This window comes from Anomaloglossus baeobatrachus, chromosome 1, assembly GCF_048569485.1.
Source record: "Anomaloglossus baeobatrachus isolate aAnoBae1 chromosome 1, aAnoBae1.hap1, whole genome shotgun sequence".
Classification (NCBI taxonomy): Eukaryota; Metazoa; Chordata; class Amphibia; order Anura; family Aromobatidae; genus Anomaloglossus; species Anomaloglossus baeobatrachus.
In genome coordinates, this window is record NC_134353.1 from 151,325,287 (window position 1) to 151,342,828 (window position 17,542).

The 17,542-nt window shown below is 47.7% G+C and overlaps 1 protein-coding gene across 2 annotated transcripts in view; it reads left to right on the top strand.

Annotated features, from left to right (window-relative positions):
* PDLIM3 (PDZ and LIM domain 3) overlaps positions 1-8,289 on the top strand; it is an 82,685-nt gene extending 74,396 nt beyond the window's left edge. For both annotated transcript variants that reach the window (XM_075347129.1, XM_075347128.1), the window contains 3 exons: positions 1,824-1,954; positions 2,234-2,342; positions 7,299-8,289. In XM_075347129.1, coding sequence (XP_075203244.1) covers positions 1,824-1,954; positions 2,234-2,342; positions 7,299-7,488 — 430 coding nt within the window. In that variant the 3' untranslated portion in view covers positions 7,489-8,289. The remainder of the gene's footprint in view (positions 1-1,823; positions 1,955-2,233; positions 2,343-7,298) is intronic.
* The last annotated feature ends 9,253 nt before the right edge of the window (positions 8,290-17,542 follow it).

The window sequence follows — 17,542 nt, forward strand, 5'->3', positions numbered from 1 at the left end:
TGGTCATGACACACTGTTATGGGGCGAGGATCTGCTGCTGACACAGTTATGGGGGTAATGTCCCCAAATTCTCTACTAAGGTACCCCATCCTGGTAATGATCCTCCTGCCTTGTATATGATCCTGCTATAAACCCCCATCCTGCTCCTATACCAGCATCCTGCTCATATTCCCCCTTCCTGCTCATATACTCCCATCCTGTTCATATACCCCATCCTGTTCATATACCCCGATCCTATTGATATACCCCCATCCTATTGGTATACCCCCATCCATCCTGCTCATATTCCCCCATCCATCCTGTTCATATACTCCCATCCTGTTCATATACCCCCCATCCTGTTCATATACTCCCATCCTGTTCATATACCCCCCCATCCTGTTCATATACCCCCCATCCTGTTCATATACTCCCCATCCTGTTCATATACTCCCTTCCTGTTCATATACCCCCCATCCTGTTCATATACCCCCATCCTGCCTGCTCATATACTCCCATCCTGCTATATGCCCCCATCGTGCTCATATACCATCCTGGTATATGGCCTGTATCCTATAGCACAGAGAAAAAAATAAACATTTATACTCACCTTTTCCTCACTCCCTCCAGCACCGATCATCTTCCTCTCTGCGCCACTGACCTGTGTGTGTGGAGCCGTTCCCCTGCTGCATTGCGATGTCTTCCTGTCTGTGCCGATCAGCTGACCAGCTCAGCACAGATCAGCTGACCGGCACAGACAGGAAGACATCGCGTGCAGCAGGGGGGCGGCTCCACACACGGGGACGGGTGAGTGTACTGATTCACTGCACCCCACGCTGGTAATGACGCGCGGGGGGCAGTGAATATAGCCGCACATGATCACTCCAGGCTGTAATTGCCAGGGGTGATCATGCGGCCGGCTCTTTGCTATGCACGCGTCCCCGCTCGTCCTCATGCCCACCTGTCAGTGCCGGCTTCAGCGCTGAGAGATGGGCGGGAGGATGGGCGTGCATATGTAATGAGTGGGCCCACGTGGTCACGGCAGGCGCTGCTGCTGCCTGCTCGTGCCCCCGATGACCCGCAGCACCCTCATTCACAGCCGCAGCCCTATAGTCAGACCATAAGACGCACCCCTAACTTTCCCCCAACATTTGGGGGAAAAAAAGTGCGTCTTATGGTCCGAAAATAAGTGTGACAAACATGCAAAAGAATAACAAATTAGGAAGGCAAATACTTTCTCACACCAATGCACATAGGATTATAATGACACTTGGGTTTGTACCAAGCAATAAAAATGTCGCCTATCGATAATCTCCTGATTGCTTGGAATCCGACCACTGGTACCCCTATTGATTCTCGTTCTCGAGATTGGTGGAGGTCCTAGTAGTAGGACCTTGAGCATTTAGGACATTATCTCCCAACCATAACTTCACATTATGGTACACTTTAACAAGATTGTCCACAATTTAAACAACACTTTGTTTTCAATACAACAGTGCCCCATGTAAGCTAAAAACATCATATACAGTATCCTTGACTGGGGCAATTTCAGTGATGCCAGCGCAGTGTCTTCTGGTGCTTATGTGACAATATGTCATGTGAGTGCTGCAGCCTATCAATGTCGATGGCAGACATGGCGCCAACATTGTTAGAATTATTTGGGAGGTGAGTATATGATGTTTTTATTTTATATAGGTCACTGTTGCGTTTAAGAAGGGTTGTTCGAGTAGTAAAGACCCCAGTACCTGCAGTCCCTTGGTAAATCCTTTCACAGGAGATTGTAACACTATGTTCTACAAAACAGTACTCTTTATGTTATGGATCTATTATTATTATTTTTTTAGTGATCCATTACCTGCCTCAGGGCCACAGTCAGATGTTTACAGGCTCCTTCATGATGACGCAGATCTTGAAAGTAGACCACGGCAGTCTGGTTCCTTCAGAATGCTGCAGGACATGGTTGACGATGATTCTGGTTAGTATCCACGTATGTATTATGTAGCTAGAAAGAAGACGATTTTTACTGTCATGCAGGAGCGGAACAAGTGTGCCCACCACCACCCCCCACCTTCACCATTGCTCCGTGAGATTATTTCTTTATATCTAGCCCCATCAATTACTTTACATAAAAGAAATAACATATTAGCTACAACCTTGATATCAAAATCATTCAGAAATTGCATTTTATACTAAGCAGGGTCCTGTAATATTAAAAATATTAAAAAAAAACTAATTGTAGAAATTCTTGTTTTAGATCGCCCTGTAGGCACAAGAAGTGTCAGAGCTCCAGTCTCTAAGCCCAGCACAGGTGTGCCCGCTGTGCAAAAAGTTCCCCTATGTGACAGATGTGGGACCGGGATTGTGTAAGTATAATATTGGTATGAAATACGCATTGACTATATTCTGCTGAATCAGTATTACATAGGTTGAAAAAAGAAATAAGCCCATCAAATTCAGCCTTCCTTGACAGATCATCTAGCCTTTTTTGTAGTGGATATATCACCTTGTTTTCTATTTCGTTTGAAAGCAGCATGATATGGGAGCATATAGTTTGATTCCAGTGATGTATCATTTACTGGGCTGCTTGCTGCAGTTTTTATACAATCACTGTTTGATCTGCTGAAGGCTGAGCTCGGTATAAACTCTGCTTCCACCACTGACTGGCAACTTTTTGTGCACACTGGACATAGGCATATAACTCCTAATCAGTGGTTGGGGCGAGGTACAAAGAGCAGGAGCATTACATGGCACAAGATACTTGCCGGTAATCCTTGTGATAATCTGCTGGTTAAACACTGATTTTAGTGAAATGACAACAAGTAGCCCAGTAAGTGACCTATCGCTGGAATCAGGGTCTCTGCCCCTACATCATGCTGCTCTCAGCTGAAATAGCAAAACCTGCTGACAGATTCCGTTTACACGAAAATATAGTGTCTACCTGTAGTAGAACAATCCACAGTCTGACTACTTTAACAGTAAAGAACCCTTTAGCATGGGAACACAGTGGGCAGTTATTCACCATTAACATACATCCAAACTCACTTGAATGCTATAAATTGTGTGTGCATGTACCATCATATAAATCAGGGATCTCAAACTCGGCTGGGTATAAGGGCCACACATATAAAAAAATAATTTGGGATGCCGCATTCTTTTCAGGACAAAGTGACATTTTTATTGATACTATATAATTTTTTTTTTATACATCTTTGGATCACTGTTTTTGAACATTTTTTTGCTTGTTTAAAATAACAAACGTGCCCTTTTCTGCTTAAATATAAAAAAACATAAAAAAAACATTTTTGATGGTAAGAAAAATTTTCATGCTTTATTTTGATATTTTTTTACATTTAATCCACTTTTTGTAAGTAATACAGTTTCACAATTAGCGCCATATAGTAATTTTGGCCAATATCTTGTGGTAATGTTCCCATCCTTTTCCCGTTCTTGTAGCAATATGCACCATCCTGATCCCCTTCTTGTAGTACTGTGCCCCTCCTTATCCCCTTGTAGTAATGTGCTCATCCTTATTTCCATCTTGTAGTAATGTGCCTATCCTTGTCCCCTTCTTGTAGTAATGTGCCCCATCTTGTAGTAATGTGCCCCAATCTGGTCCCCATCCTATAGTAATGTACCCCATCCTGGTCCTCATCCTGTAGTAATGTGCCCATCCTTGAAACCATCCTGTAGCAATGTGCCCACCCTGTAGTAATATGTCCATTCTTGTCTCTATCCTGTAGTAATTTGCTCATCCTTGTCCCCATCCTGTAGTAATTTGCTCATCCTTGTCCCCATCCTGTAGTAATATGCCAATTCTTGTGCCCATCCTGTAGTAATATGCTCAACCGGTAGTAATGTGCGCATCGAGTAGTAATGTGCCCATCCTATAGTAATATGCCCATCCTTTTCCCCCTCCTGTAGTAATATGCCAATCTTCTAGTTATGTACCCATTCTTGTCCCTTTTTTCTAATATACCCATGCAGGTCCTCTTTTTGTAGTAATGTCCCCTTTACTGGTTCTCTTCTTGTTGCAATGTCCCATCCTGGTCCCCTATTGTGCCATTCTTCACACATACATTCTCACAAGCTTTCTCTCACACACACACACACCTCTCACACATACACATTCTCACACATCTCTCTCAGTCACACACACATACACACGCACAAACCAAAACATTATTCTCACTTATCCTCCACACCATCCTTCATGAAGCCCGTAGGCACGTGAGCCCGGTAATGATCACAGCCGCTGCAGGAGTCACAGCCCTCAGCGCTTTGTTTCTGTTGAACGTTTTGCCTGCGCTGTGCAGAATCAAGCTCTGTGCACAACTATTCCAATGGCAGCTGCCAACCAATCAGAGGCAAGCAGCTGAGGTCATACGCAGCAGTTGCTTGCCTCTGATTGGCCGGCGGCTGCCACTGAGTTGTCCAGAGAGAGCTTGACTCTGCGCAGCATGAGCAAAACATTCATCTGAAATAAAGGGCTGATGGCTGCGGCCCCTGCGCCGGCTGCGATCATTACCGGGTCCAAGTGCTTGTGGGCCGCAAGAAGTAGCCTGAGGGGCCACATGTGGCCCGCGGGCCATGTGTTTGTGTTTTGATATAAATGGTAGAAATGTCAGAAAAAAAGAAGGCAACAACGTTAAATAGGGCACTATGCCTGAACAGCAGAGAAAGCAAAAGCAGAGAAAGCAAAAGCAACCTTAGGCTATGTGCGCACGTTGCGTACAGTTCACTGCAGAAATTTCTGCAGCGATCTGAAGAGCACATGTGCGCTTTAAATCGCTGCAGAAATGTCCGTAGTGAAGCCAATTCCATGCGCTCTGCCTGCAGCTCCTGCCATAGACAGAGCAGGAGCTGCCGGCAAAGCGCACGGAAGAAGTGACATGTCACTTCTTTTTACGCAGCGCTTCGGCAGTAGCCGAAGCGCTGCGCTCTAACACGCCACGTGCGCACGGCCCCTGCACAATCTCCATAGACTGTGCAGGGGACGCAGGACGCATGCAGTTACGCTGCGCTGCAAAGCGCAGCGTAACTGCATGTATTTACGCAACGTGCGCACATAGCCTTATGCTTGTAAGTTATTGTGATTCTCAGGTTAAATAGTTGTTGAAGTATTCTTCTCACAAGGGATGTTCCAGGGGACCACCAGATGCAAACACAGGGTGACAGTTCTCAGGATCAAGCTCTCAGTGAATTCCATAAAATGCCGATAATTCCGAGGTCTGTAAATAAGTAATGCATTTTGGGGAAAGGGTTCCCCTACAGAGAATATTTGTCTTGTCTGAAGATGGGGAACGCCTCCCCCAAAGAAAATTATGTTGTACTTAAAGGTCTAAAACTAAAATAATTTTTAAAGTTAAATGCCTATCTATTTGATGTCATAATTAGAAATGAGTGGTCTCATGGACGTTTGGGTTTCGCGGATGCAGCCTTACTTTAGATACGATTTGGGACCAAGGCTTGACCTGAACCCCAATGGAAGTAACTGATTGGCAGTTCTGGTCGGTATGAACATCGAACTTTACTTTTCAGGTTTGCTCATCTCTAGTCATAATCTAATCTCTTTTCTATTACACTTTAATTTAAAAGTCCCTACCGTTCCCTCACTGCTCTAACTGCTTTATGTTTTTTTTTTTTCTACATCCTCTTTGATGATGCTTTGTTTGTGAATCCCAGTGCATGCTGGAATAGTCTAACGTGTTGACATCAGGGGACAGAGGCTGCAGTCACTGCCACAGCTCCTACCCCATTCCTGAAATGAAGCGTCATCAGTGACCTCCGTTTCAGGGGCTGGGTTACTCCCTGCTCCACTGAGCATGTGTCAGTTGTCGATTTCAACATATCCTCAGTAGATTCTTGTCCTGTGTAATATGTACAGAGATAGTATGCTTGCTCGCCAGCTCTCATTAGAAGTAATGAACCAGCAAGAGAGCGTACTGTCAGTTTGCGGGGGCACTGCTGATCTATGCTTTTTCTGCACGCCAGTTATTCTTCTTACTATGCAAACTGACACTGTTCACAGTGACAGGAATCTACTGAGCATAAGGCGAAATTGACAACTGACACGTGCTCAGTAAAGCAGGGACTAGCCAGCCTGTGACATGGACACTTTGTTTCAGGGAGAGGGCAGAGGCTGTGCCAGTAACCGCTGCCTCTGCCCCCTGATGACGACTCGTTTGACTATCCCAGCATGCACTGGGATTCTCAAACGATGCGTCATCAAAGAGAAAGTACCCACAACAAATAAAGTAGTGAGGGAATGGTAGGGACTTTTTAATTAAAGCATACTAGAAAAGAGATTAGATTATGACATTAAAAAGATAGGCATTTAGGATTAAAATAAATTTTAGTTTCCGACTCCTCTTTAAGTATTGAACTGCTAAATAAAGGAACAGAAACAATATACATTTCTGAGATTTTTATTGGGAATTTGGTATCAGAATAATCTTTCCATCATGATGTAAATGTTGATCATTCTAGAACCACATAATGGGGCACCTTACTAATTCATTTTCACTAGCACTTTGATATAAATACAATGATATACAGCATATGGAATTTAAGCCAATTGTCACATTGAAGCAGCCCCGGTGGCATTTATATTGAATGTCTAGTAAACAATTGGCATTAGTGATTTTTTTCCAGATGATCTTTATCCCTGTTTAAATGCAATAATGTAACATGTCACGAGGCGGTAATCGTAGTCAAGGTGTTGCTCCCTGACGCCCCGCCATGCCTTATGAAACATGAGGTCCTGGCTGGGTGTGCGTGTTGATGTCGTAGGGGCGGTAGGCCCATGTAGGCCGTGTGAGGCCAATGGTTTTGGCCGGCCAGGACCAGATGATGCCTTACTCAGGAATGGAGACCACTAGTTCTTCAAAAACAACATAAAAGCGTTACTTGACAGTCCTTCAATGACAACTACATACAGCAGGTAGCGGGCACACAACTTCTCGTACATTTCAGTAACACAAGAGTATCCTTGTGCTACTGCACATCTTCTTCTGACACATCTGGAATGTTCCTCTTTGCACAGGCACAGATAACTTCAGCACAATCCAGCTCAACTCCACGGTGCAGTCCATAGAAACCATTTTACACTCCTTGGAGTTCTGTGTCTGATTTTTTTCATATGGGAAGAGGTTGGAGGTTTTGCCAATATGGTGGGATTCAAGCTTTAAACTTTCAGACGCTTGGGGAACTCTAGCCCTGGACGGTCTTTTGTCTCGTGTAAAATTAAAAAGAAATATACAAAATAATAACCAATTATAGATGAACATTAAAACATCATTTTTATTTATTTCAAAATATAGCGGCACTGTGGTAAAAGCCAAGGATAAGTTCCGCCATCCCGACTGCTTTGTCTGTGCAGACTGCAATCTGAACCTGAAACAGAAAGGCTACTTCTTCGTGGAGGGTCAGCTGTATTGTGAAGCCCACGCAAGAGCACGCATGAGACCACCAGAAGGATATGATGCGGTCACCGTCTACCCAAAAGCCTAAATAGTGCCAACTTCAACCACAACTTCGTTCAAGAATCCCAGACAGCTTTAATGATGCATATTGTAGGCTTTCAAATGGTTTACAAATGAAAGCTTTATCAACTATGGAAAAAAAAATGAAAGCTGCATCTAGAAAGTCAGAAAAGAATAGGGTTTTTTTTAAAGCTTAATACGCCAAGTGTCATGAAAAAAGGCTTTTGTAAAAAAAAAAAAAATGTTTTGATAGCCTATAGCTTAGATAAATAATTTCACGCACATGAAAGCACTGCACTTTCACCTTTATAAGAACTAGAGATATTGCACTTTTCACAATAAGCCTGCTTTCTGAAGGTTACAATATATACTAGTTCATATGTACCACTCAAAAATCATACAGGTGACAGATACAGGATTAGGGTATCTAAAGGGCGGTCCGCTCAGCTTTGTGCAATGTCAAGCAGCCCAATCCAGCGAGTAACAGAACAAAAAACAGATTTCTATCAATACAGCTGAAACCTGCGTGTGAAGAACCAGAGATACTAAACATCGAGAGGGACATTTACAGAAACATATGAGGGAATAAAGGAAGGTTTATTAGCTCTTTATTGGTAAACTGCATTTTAACAAAACCATCACTACAGTATGTGCTAATTGTACTGTATATCCCATCAATGCCGCACCCACTGGACTAGAGACGATGATCATAATGTCTTTGTTTGGATCTGATCAAACCCTGGAGTTTTTTTCCTTGCGTTTCAGTTATTTTTTGACCAAAGACATTTGGAATGGAAAATAAAAATATATGACATTTATTTCACAACAATTTTCTTGTCATTAACAAAAGCTTGTTGTTACATGTACACATACATTGTTTAACCTGTTTTTCAATTTAAAGGAGCAAAAAAATGCACAAGAAACAAACAAAATGCTAGAATGTCCTACCTTAATATTTTGTTGTACTTTGATTACGATAAAAACAGACGGGTGTAGTACAAAGAAATGTTTCTGTGTCTCAGGAGCTGGGCAATGTCCACTTACCTCCTCACTGTCCTATTTCTGGCTGTAAGACAACTGGCTGAAGCAGAAACCTCCCACTGCCCAGTCTGTAGTGGTAGACATGATAACTAAGGGTACCTTCACACTTAGCGATGCAGCAGCGATCCGACCAGCGATCTGACCTGGTCAGGATCGCTGCTGCATCGCTACATGGTCGCTGGTGAGCTGTCAAACAGGCAGATCTCACCAGCGACCACTGAACAGCCCCCAGCCAGCAGCGACGTGCAAGCGACGCTGCGCTTGCACGGAGCCGCCGACTGGAAGCTGCGGAGACTGGTAACTAAGGTAAACATCGGGTATGGTTACCCGATGTTTACATTAGTTACCAGCGCTGTGTGCAGAGAGCAGGGAGCCGCGCACACTGAGCGCTGGCTCCTTGCTCTCCTAGCTGCTGTACACATCGGGTTAATTAACCCGATGTGTAATGCAGCTACATGTGCAGAGAGCAAGGAGCCGCGCACACTGCTTAGCGCTGGCTCCTTGCTCTCCTAGCTGCTATACACATCGGGTTAATTAACCCGATGTGTACAGCAGCTACATGTGCAGAGAGCCGGAGCCGGCAGCACAGGCAGCGTGAGAGCTGCAGAGGCTGGTAACTAAGGTAAATATCGGGTAACCACCTTGGTTACCCGATGTTTATCTTGGTTACAAGCTTACCTCAGCTGTCAGACGCCGGCTCCTGCTCCCTGCTCGCTTCATTTGTCGCTCTCTCGCTGTCACACACAGCGATCTGTGTGTCACAGCGGGAGAGCGGCTTTGAAGAAAACGAACCAGGGCTGTGTGTAACGAGCAGCGATCTCGCAGCAGGGGCCAGATCGCTGCTCATTGTCACACACAGCGAGATCGCTAATGAGGTCACTGCTGCGTCACAAAAAGCGTGACTCAGCAGCGATCTCGGCAGCGAGCTCGCTGTGTGTGAAGCACCCCTAATGGTACGTGCCCATGATCATTACCCGCTTCGTCCGTGCCCATGATCAGGGATCGGTGTGCTGCCGTCTCTCGCTTGTGTTCTCCCTCCGGAGGATGCTTACGACTCCGCAGCAAAAAATTTACATGCTTGTGGCTTGGAAAGCCAGTTTTCACTGCGGGCCACACAGGCATAGTGAGCATGGGATTTCTATACAGTAAATCCCATTCACTATGCTTGTACTGTACAACGCAGCGTTTTGGACGCAACAAAACACTCTACATCCAAAACACTGCAAACACTGATCGTGGGCACTTTGCACACTACGACATCGCAGGTGCGATGTCGGTATGGTCAAATTGAAAGTGACGCACATCCGGCGTCGCAGGCGATATCGTAGTGTGTAAAGCCTTTTTGATACGATTAACGAGCGCAAAATCGTCGTAATCGTATCATCGGTGTAACGTCGGTCATTTCCATAATTTGGAAATGACCGATGTTACGATGTTGTTCCTCGTTCCAGCGGCATCACACATCGCTGTGTGTGAAGCCGCAGGAGCGAGGAACATCTCCTACCTACGTCCTGCGGCTCACGCCAGCTATGCGGAAGGAAGGAGGTGGGCGGGATGTTTACATCCCGCTCATCTCCGCCCCTCCGCTTCTATTGGCCGCCTGCCGTGTGACGTCGCTATGACGCCGCACAACCCGCCCCCTTAATAAGGAGGCGGGTTGCCGGCCAGAGTGACGTCGCAGGGCAGGTGAGTACATGTGAAGCTGGCGTAGCGATAATGTTCGCTACGCCAACTATCACCATGATATCGCAGCTGCAACGGGGGCGGGGACTATCACGCTCGGCATCGCAAGCATCGGATTGCGATGTCGCAGTGTGCAAAGTGCCCCTAAGACCTCTTCTTCATGGCTAAGTTCCCACTTTAGGCCATCACAACTTGAAAATGAAACAGATCTGCAGATTAACCTCATGTTATCTGCAGTATTGTTTCAGGATCATATAGATTAGGCTGCATACTAACAAATATTGAGGGCAACAATACTTTTTACTTTTTTTATTTTGATTGTTAATTTTTAGGTTTATTGTTCCTTTACACAGTCAAAGTGAAAACAGATACAACATATCAAAACAATAGATTTCTCAATGTAGGGAAAACTGATATTGTATACAGAAATGTATTTATCTAAATCATTATATAACACAAGATACACTCAGCACACACCTAATAACATTACAGCTAGAAATAACTCACATCATTAAATGTATTTCATTAAACCATTATTTTTTGCTATAATTCTGTTTTATTTGCATTTTTTACATAATTCTCTTTGTGTGCAGAAGACAGCAGTTAAAGGTCAGATCGAATAACCCTTTTAACGTGCAAATATAGGGTTAATCTGCAGGGTAATAGCATTATAAAGGTGCCAGGCCGCAATACTGAAAGATGCGGCTCTCAGGAGAAAACTAACTTTATTTTTGCCCAGGAGCCGCCAGCTTTCAGTCATGCAGGTGTGCCTGCAGCAATTACTGTCACCACTTACAGCGCTGAGAATGGCACCTATAAGCACGCCCTGGCACTGACTTGACAGCCTAGTTTGTGTCGCGGGCGGCGGGGCGCTGCGCTCGCTAACGCTCGGGGCCGACGCTGCTGCTGCTGCTCGGTGGCTCGAGTGGTGGGCCGAATCCGGGGACTCGAGCGGCGCTCCTCGCCCGTGAGTGAAAAGGGGGTGGTTTGTTTGGGGATTTAGTCCATGACGCCACCCACGGGTTGTGGTGAAGATGGGCACCACCGCTGCTGGTGACGGGGATCCCGGAAGCGATGGTAGGGAGCAGCTGGGATGTTGTTTTCCCCCTCCGTGGGTAGGTGTTGGTGGTCCCGGGGCCCGGTGGTATGACGGGGAGGCAGGGTTGGTGAGGTGCAGGGTTGCAGGGACAGCGCGGCGCGGTGCCGGACAGCACTGGTGTAATCACTCAGATAATCACTGACAAGGTCTCTGGTAAACCAAAATGGCCGGATGGACGGGTCCCGCAGCCGGCTGCAGTGTTGTTGTTGTGTTCTCCTCGGACGGCTGATGGTGGCTGTCTTTCCCTGCACCTCTAGAATGATGTTCTGACTCCTGTGGTTGCCCACCGGTAGTCTGCTCCCCGGCGTATAGGTGCCGTAGGAGCCCGTTTTGCCCGCAGGCGCTGGCCCTTGGATCTCTAGCCTGTGGCGGTGGCTGTATATCCTCTCTGGGTGGACGGTTGCCTTCAATCGGGACTTGGTTGTTAGGAAACCCCTGGGGTTCCTGTCACATTCGGATTTGACTATTGACGGCGGCTCCAAGCCAGGTGGGGGTCCGATGGCCCTGCCTGTGTGCTTAGCTTCACTCCGTTCCCCGGTCCGGTACCGTCGGGCCGACGCCCGACCCCGGTCCTTACGGCTCTGTGGAGTTCCACCAACTCCTGCAGACGGCCACCACCGTCTGTCAACCTTGCTGTCAGTGCATGGGCTCCTACCCAGACACCTCAAGTGTTTACTCCTCTCACTTTCACCTCCAAGACTAGACTGACACTTTTCCCGCCTCCAGGCCTGTGAACTCCTCTGTGGGTGGGGCCAACGGCCTGGCTCTGCCCCACCTGGTGTGGTCATCAGACTCTGGAGGGAGGCAACAAGGATTTTTGTCTGACTGTTGTTACTGCCTAGGGTGGGGGTGTGTGTGTGTGTTGGTAAGTATGTGACTACCTGGCTAGTCCAGGGCATCACACTCCCCTTGGTAAAATGCAGACCGTCAGCGGGCTGCCCGTCCATCACCGTTTTTATTTTTTTAAACTGCAAAAGATAAATAAACATTTAAACATTCAACATAAGTATATTTAGAAATCTTCCCTTACGGGAGGCACGGTACTTTAACGTTACAACGGTAAACATTTTTATTAAAACGGACGGGTTCGTGGTCATTCGCTCTCCCACCCAAATAACCTAAACCTTGGTGTTGCCCCTAAGAAACAGGCAACCCCCCTTTATCCCAGTCCAGGTCCAGGTTACCCGAGCGGGAACGGGTACGGTGTCTTGAACCCGGCTGTCACTTCAGGGGACCCCACGTCCAGGGGGACCCCCGGAGGATGGCCACCGGTCCTCGTGGTGGCCGGGCCCCAGCCTGCTCTGCTGCGGTCCCTTCCTCCAATCTGCCTCTCCGGAGGCGGCATAGAAAACGGAAAACCAGCCCACAAATTATTTACAGGCCCACAAGTTCGTGGGTGGCCTGCCAGTTCTCGGCCATGTCCATGAGCAGTTTCTCATGTGGGCGGTAAAAACACAGAGAGTCCCTCCGGGGACAACTTGTCTTAAAACGGACGGCAATCTGGTGAAACTTCGGTTTGATTAGTGTTCATTCTCATTTAACGGAAACACGGTGCTGGGGGTCCCAACGGGGACAACTGCTCTTTTCCTCATCTTTAAACAGCAATCCCGCGGCACAGCTGCCGTTGCTGCCGCTCCCGGTGTGGATCACCTTCTGCTTGCTCCGGTTCAGGCGGTGTGGGGGATGGGCCCAGACAGAGTCCCTCCGTGACGGCTACGACCGGTACCTTCAATAATGAGGGACCCCGCTGTGACGTGGCCTGCTCTGCCTCCTGGCAGCTGCATCCCCGCCGTGCCTCAGCCGAGGCCCGGGGTCTGGGAGCGGTTGACGGGACTTGCGGTGCTGGCCTCTGGTCGAGGATCGCCTTTGCTGCGGCCGGGCGGACTGCCGGGGCCGTCGTCATCTCCGTCGCAGTCGGGATGGAAGCCGGGACGGGTGCCAGGGCGGTGACAAAGGTAAGGCCCAGGGGTCGCAGGTCCGGGCCCTCTCCCTCAGACGCTGCCGGTGACAGGGGTAACGGGTCGGTCGGGGTGTTGGCCGCGGGCATGGGCAGTGAGGGAGGTAGCGTGGTGGACGGCAGCAGGCCGGGCCCCTCAGCCGTATCGACCGATCCCTTGGGGACATAGGGGCGTGGGTCGCTTACCCACTCCTCTGAGACCACCTCCACTTCAGATGCCCAAACGGTTGCGGCCAGGCCCTTCATCTCCGATGTCCACTTCGCCAGCATGAAGTGGACTTGGGCCTGGAGCTCCTGGCACATCTTGCGGCTGGATCCAGGAACGTGTTTCAGCAGAGTCCTGGCGTCCCGCACGCTGCAGCGCTAGTTACATGCCGCCGCGGCTGTGACTGACGCTCCTCCGACGGCTCCATCAGGCGCAGACATCTTTTTCCCGCCCCCCCTTGGTTCTCTTTAGCACTTCCATATTCAGGGGGTGGGGCTTCGCTTTCGCGCCTTCCCTGCTCGGGGAAGACGCTCGAGCGGGAAATCTTTGCGCCAAAGATGGCGGCGCTTCAAATTTTTCGGCCGAACGCCGCCAGTGGGGACTGCAAGGCGCACTTCTACTGGTAAGTAGATCGGTTCGATCCTGTTCGTGGCGCCAAGTTGTCGCGGGCGGCGGGGCACTGTGCTCGCTAACGCTCGGGTCCGGCGCTGCTGCTGCTGCTCGGTGGCTCGAGCGGTGGGCCGGATCCGGGGACTCGAGCGGCGCTCCTCGCCCGTGAGTGAAAAGGGGGTGGTTTGTTTGGGGATTTAGTCCGTGACTCCACCCACGGGTTGTGGTGAAGATGGGCACCACCGCTGCTGGTGACGGGGATCCCGGAAGCGATGATAGGGAGCAGCTGGGATGTTGTTTTCCCCCTCCGTGGGTAGGGGTTGGTGGTCCCGGGGCCCGGTGGTGTGACGGGGAGGCAGGGTTGGTGAGGTGCAGGGTTGCAGGGACAGCGCGGCACGGTGCTGGACAGCACTGGTGTACTCACTCAGATAATCACTGACAAGGTCTCTGGTAAACCAAAACGGCCGGATGGACGGGTCCCGCAGCCGGCTGCAGTGTTGTTGTTGTGTTCTCCCCGGACGGCTGATGGTGGCTGTCTTTCCCTGCACCTTTAGAATGATGTTCTGACTCCTGTGGTTGCCCACCGGTAGTCTGCTCCCCGGCGTATAGGTGCCGTAGGAGCCCGTTTTGCCTGCATGCGCTGGCCCTTGGATCTCTAGCCTGTGGCGGTGGCTGTATATCCTCTCTGGGTGGACGGTTGCCTTCAATGGGGACTTGGTTGTTAGGAAACCCCTGGGGTTCCTGTCACATTTGGATTTGACTATTGACGGCGGCTCCAAGCCTGGTGGGGGTCCGATGGCCTTGCCTGTGTGCTTAGCGTCACTCCGTTCCCCGGTCCGGTACTGGCGGGCTGACGCCCGACCCTGGTCCTTACGGCTCTGCGGAGTTCCACCAACTCCTGCAGACGGCCACCACCATCTGCCAACCTTGCTGTCAGTGCCTGGACTCCTACCCAGACACCTCTCACTTTCACCTCCAAGACTAGACTGACACTTTTCCCGCCTCCAGGCCTGTGAACTCCTCCGTGGGTGGGGACAACCGCCTGGCTCCGCCCCACCTGGTGTGGACATCAGATTCTGGAGGGAGGCAACAAGGATTTTTGTCTGACTGTTGTTACTGTCTAGGGTGGGGGGGTGTGTGTTGGTAAGTATGTGACTACAAGCCTAGTCCAGGGCGTCATATTTGCAGTGCATCAGTACAGAACCAACTGGAAGTCCATGCCGGGACGGGGCGCTACAGGCGCCAGTCTCATTGACAAAGCTTTAATTTCTCTGGGCTCAGCTGTATGACTTAACGCCGTGGCTCCCGGGAAAAATAAAAGCATTTTCTCCTGAGTTCCTCTCTTTCAGTACTGTAGCTGGGCACCTTCATAATGCTATTAACCTGCAGATTAACTCATCTTAATCAACAGATTAAGCATCTGGCAACCTGACAGGTTCTCTTTTAAAGCATATTCTCATGCTATTCTTTTATGGCATATTCACAGAATATGCCATAAGTGTATAGTAAATGTGCATCTCACCAATATTTTCAGTGACGAGGTGGTCAAAATTCTTATACAAATGAATGCCGATTCCAACCACCACTCCACTGACAGCAATCAGGGTCCCATTATCTAGATAGATGCTTGTCACATTGGAAGATCCATATCTACTAAACGTTCATATTTTTTCGAATAGATCTGGCATAACTGTACAAAATGAAAATATATTTTTTACATAGTTTTATTATGTTTAGATATTTTGTTCTATTTTGTCAATTAACAATGAGAAAACATGAAAAAACACTGTCCTGCTACTACGCTGTTTTGTTACATGTGACTACTCATTACACAATAGAAATGAGCATTAAATGAATCTTCACAGAATATAGCTGACTGCATATGGTTTATAAAAAAAACACAAAAAAATTAAAAAATATTATATAGTTCCCGGGTCATCATGTTTTCCCCTCACTTTTGTCCGGGGATTCCATGGTGGTCTGGGATTCTGGTCTAGTTATCTCAATGGCAATGTACGGTCCTTTTTCGGTATATCATTAGCCATTTCCTCCTCATATTTACAATATTTAATGAGATAGAATCTTTGTTATTTTCTACCTGATTGTGGAGTAACTGGAAGTACTTTAACCCATTTTTGTGGGGACCCTATTTCATTACACATCATGTACCCCCCTTATCTCTTGTGGTGGGTTTTAAATAATTTTTATTCCTGTTTGTGAGTGTTAATAAAGTATTGAGAATTTTTTTTCTTAATATATATACAGTACAGAACACACCTTCTCATTCAAAGAGTCTATTGTTATGACTCTGAAAATTGTAGATTCACATTGAAGGCATCAAAACTATGAATGAACACATGTGGAATGAAATACTTAACAAAAACGTGTGAAACAGCTGAAAATATGTCTTATATTCTAGGTTCTTCAAAGTAGCCACCTTTTGCTTTGATTAATGCTTTGCACACTCTTGGCATTCTCTTGATGAGCTTCAAGAGGTAGTCACCGGAAATGGTTTTCACTTCACAGGTGTGCCCTGCCAGGTTTAGGCTATGTGCACACATTTTTTTGGGTGCGTTTTTGTCCTCAAAACTGCATGACTTTGCTTCTCCAGCAAAGTCTATGAGTTTTCATTTTTGCAGTTCGCACTCAACTTTTTTTTTAAGCTGCGTTTTTTAGCTTAAAAAAAAAATGGACATGTCAATTCTTTCCTGCATTTTTCTGCATTTTCCCCCCATGCAATGCATTGGAAAAACGCAGAGATCAAAAACGCAGCAAAACGCAGCCAAAAACGCACCAAATCGCGGTAAAAACGCATGCATTTTTTGCCGTGTTTTTTTGCCATGGGTGCGTTTTTGTGCGTTTTTAGAGGCCAAAAACGCAGCGTCAAAAAAACGCAGTGTGTGCACATAGCCTTAATAAGTGGGATTTCTTGCCTTATAAATGGGGTTTGAACCATCAGTTGTGTTGTGCAGAAGTCTGGTGGATACACAGCTGATAGTCCTACTGAATAGACTGTTAGCTGCTTTTTTCTTGCCATAATACAAATTCTAAGTAAAGAAAAACGAGTGGCCATCATTACTTTAAGAAATGAAGGTCAGTCAGTCCGAAAAATTGGGAAAATATTGAAAGTGTCCCCAAGTGCAGTGGCAAAAACCATCAAACGCTACAAAGAAACTGTCTCACATGAGGACCGCCCCAGGAAAGGAAGACCAAGAGTCACCTCTGCTGCGGAGGATAAGTTTATCTGAGTCACCATCCAGTCCTGCGGGCCCCGGGCTGAGTTCCAGTGCTTGGGCTGGGAACCACACTATCCTGGATCCTGTATAGTGTGGTTGCCGGCCCTTTAATCCACACTAACACACAGCATTCACTGCTGAATGCTCTGTGCCCCTCTTGCATTGAAGTTCATCTGTGGGCAGAGCTACCGTGCAGTGTGCTCCATTCCAATAGATGAAGAGGAGCCGCAGCACAGCTCCACCCAGAGTCCCCCAGCACACTGAGCACAGTGTATGGGGCCCCCTCCTGAGCTGTATGTTCCACCCCGCCTCTGATCTATATGGGCCCCTCTCCACATGAGCTATTTGTTCCGCCCCTCGATCAGTATGGGGCCTCTTCCACTTGAGCTGTACTGTATGTTCCACCCCCACTGATCTGTATGGGCTCCCACTCCTGAACAGTATGTGCCGCCACTCCTGAGCAGTATGGGC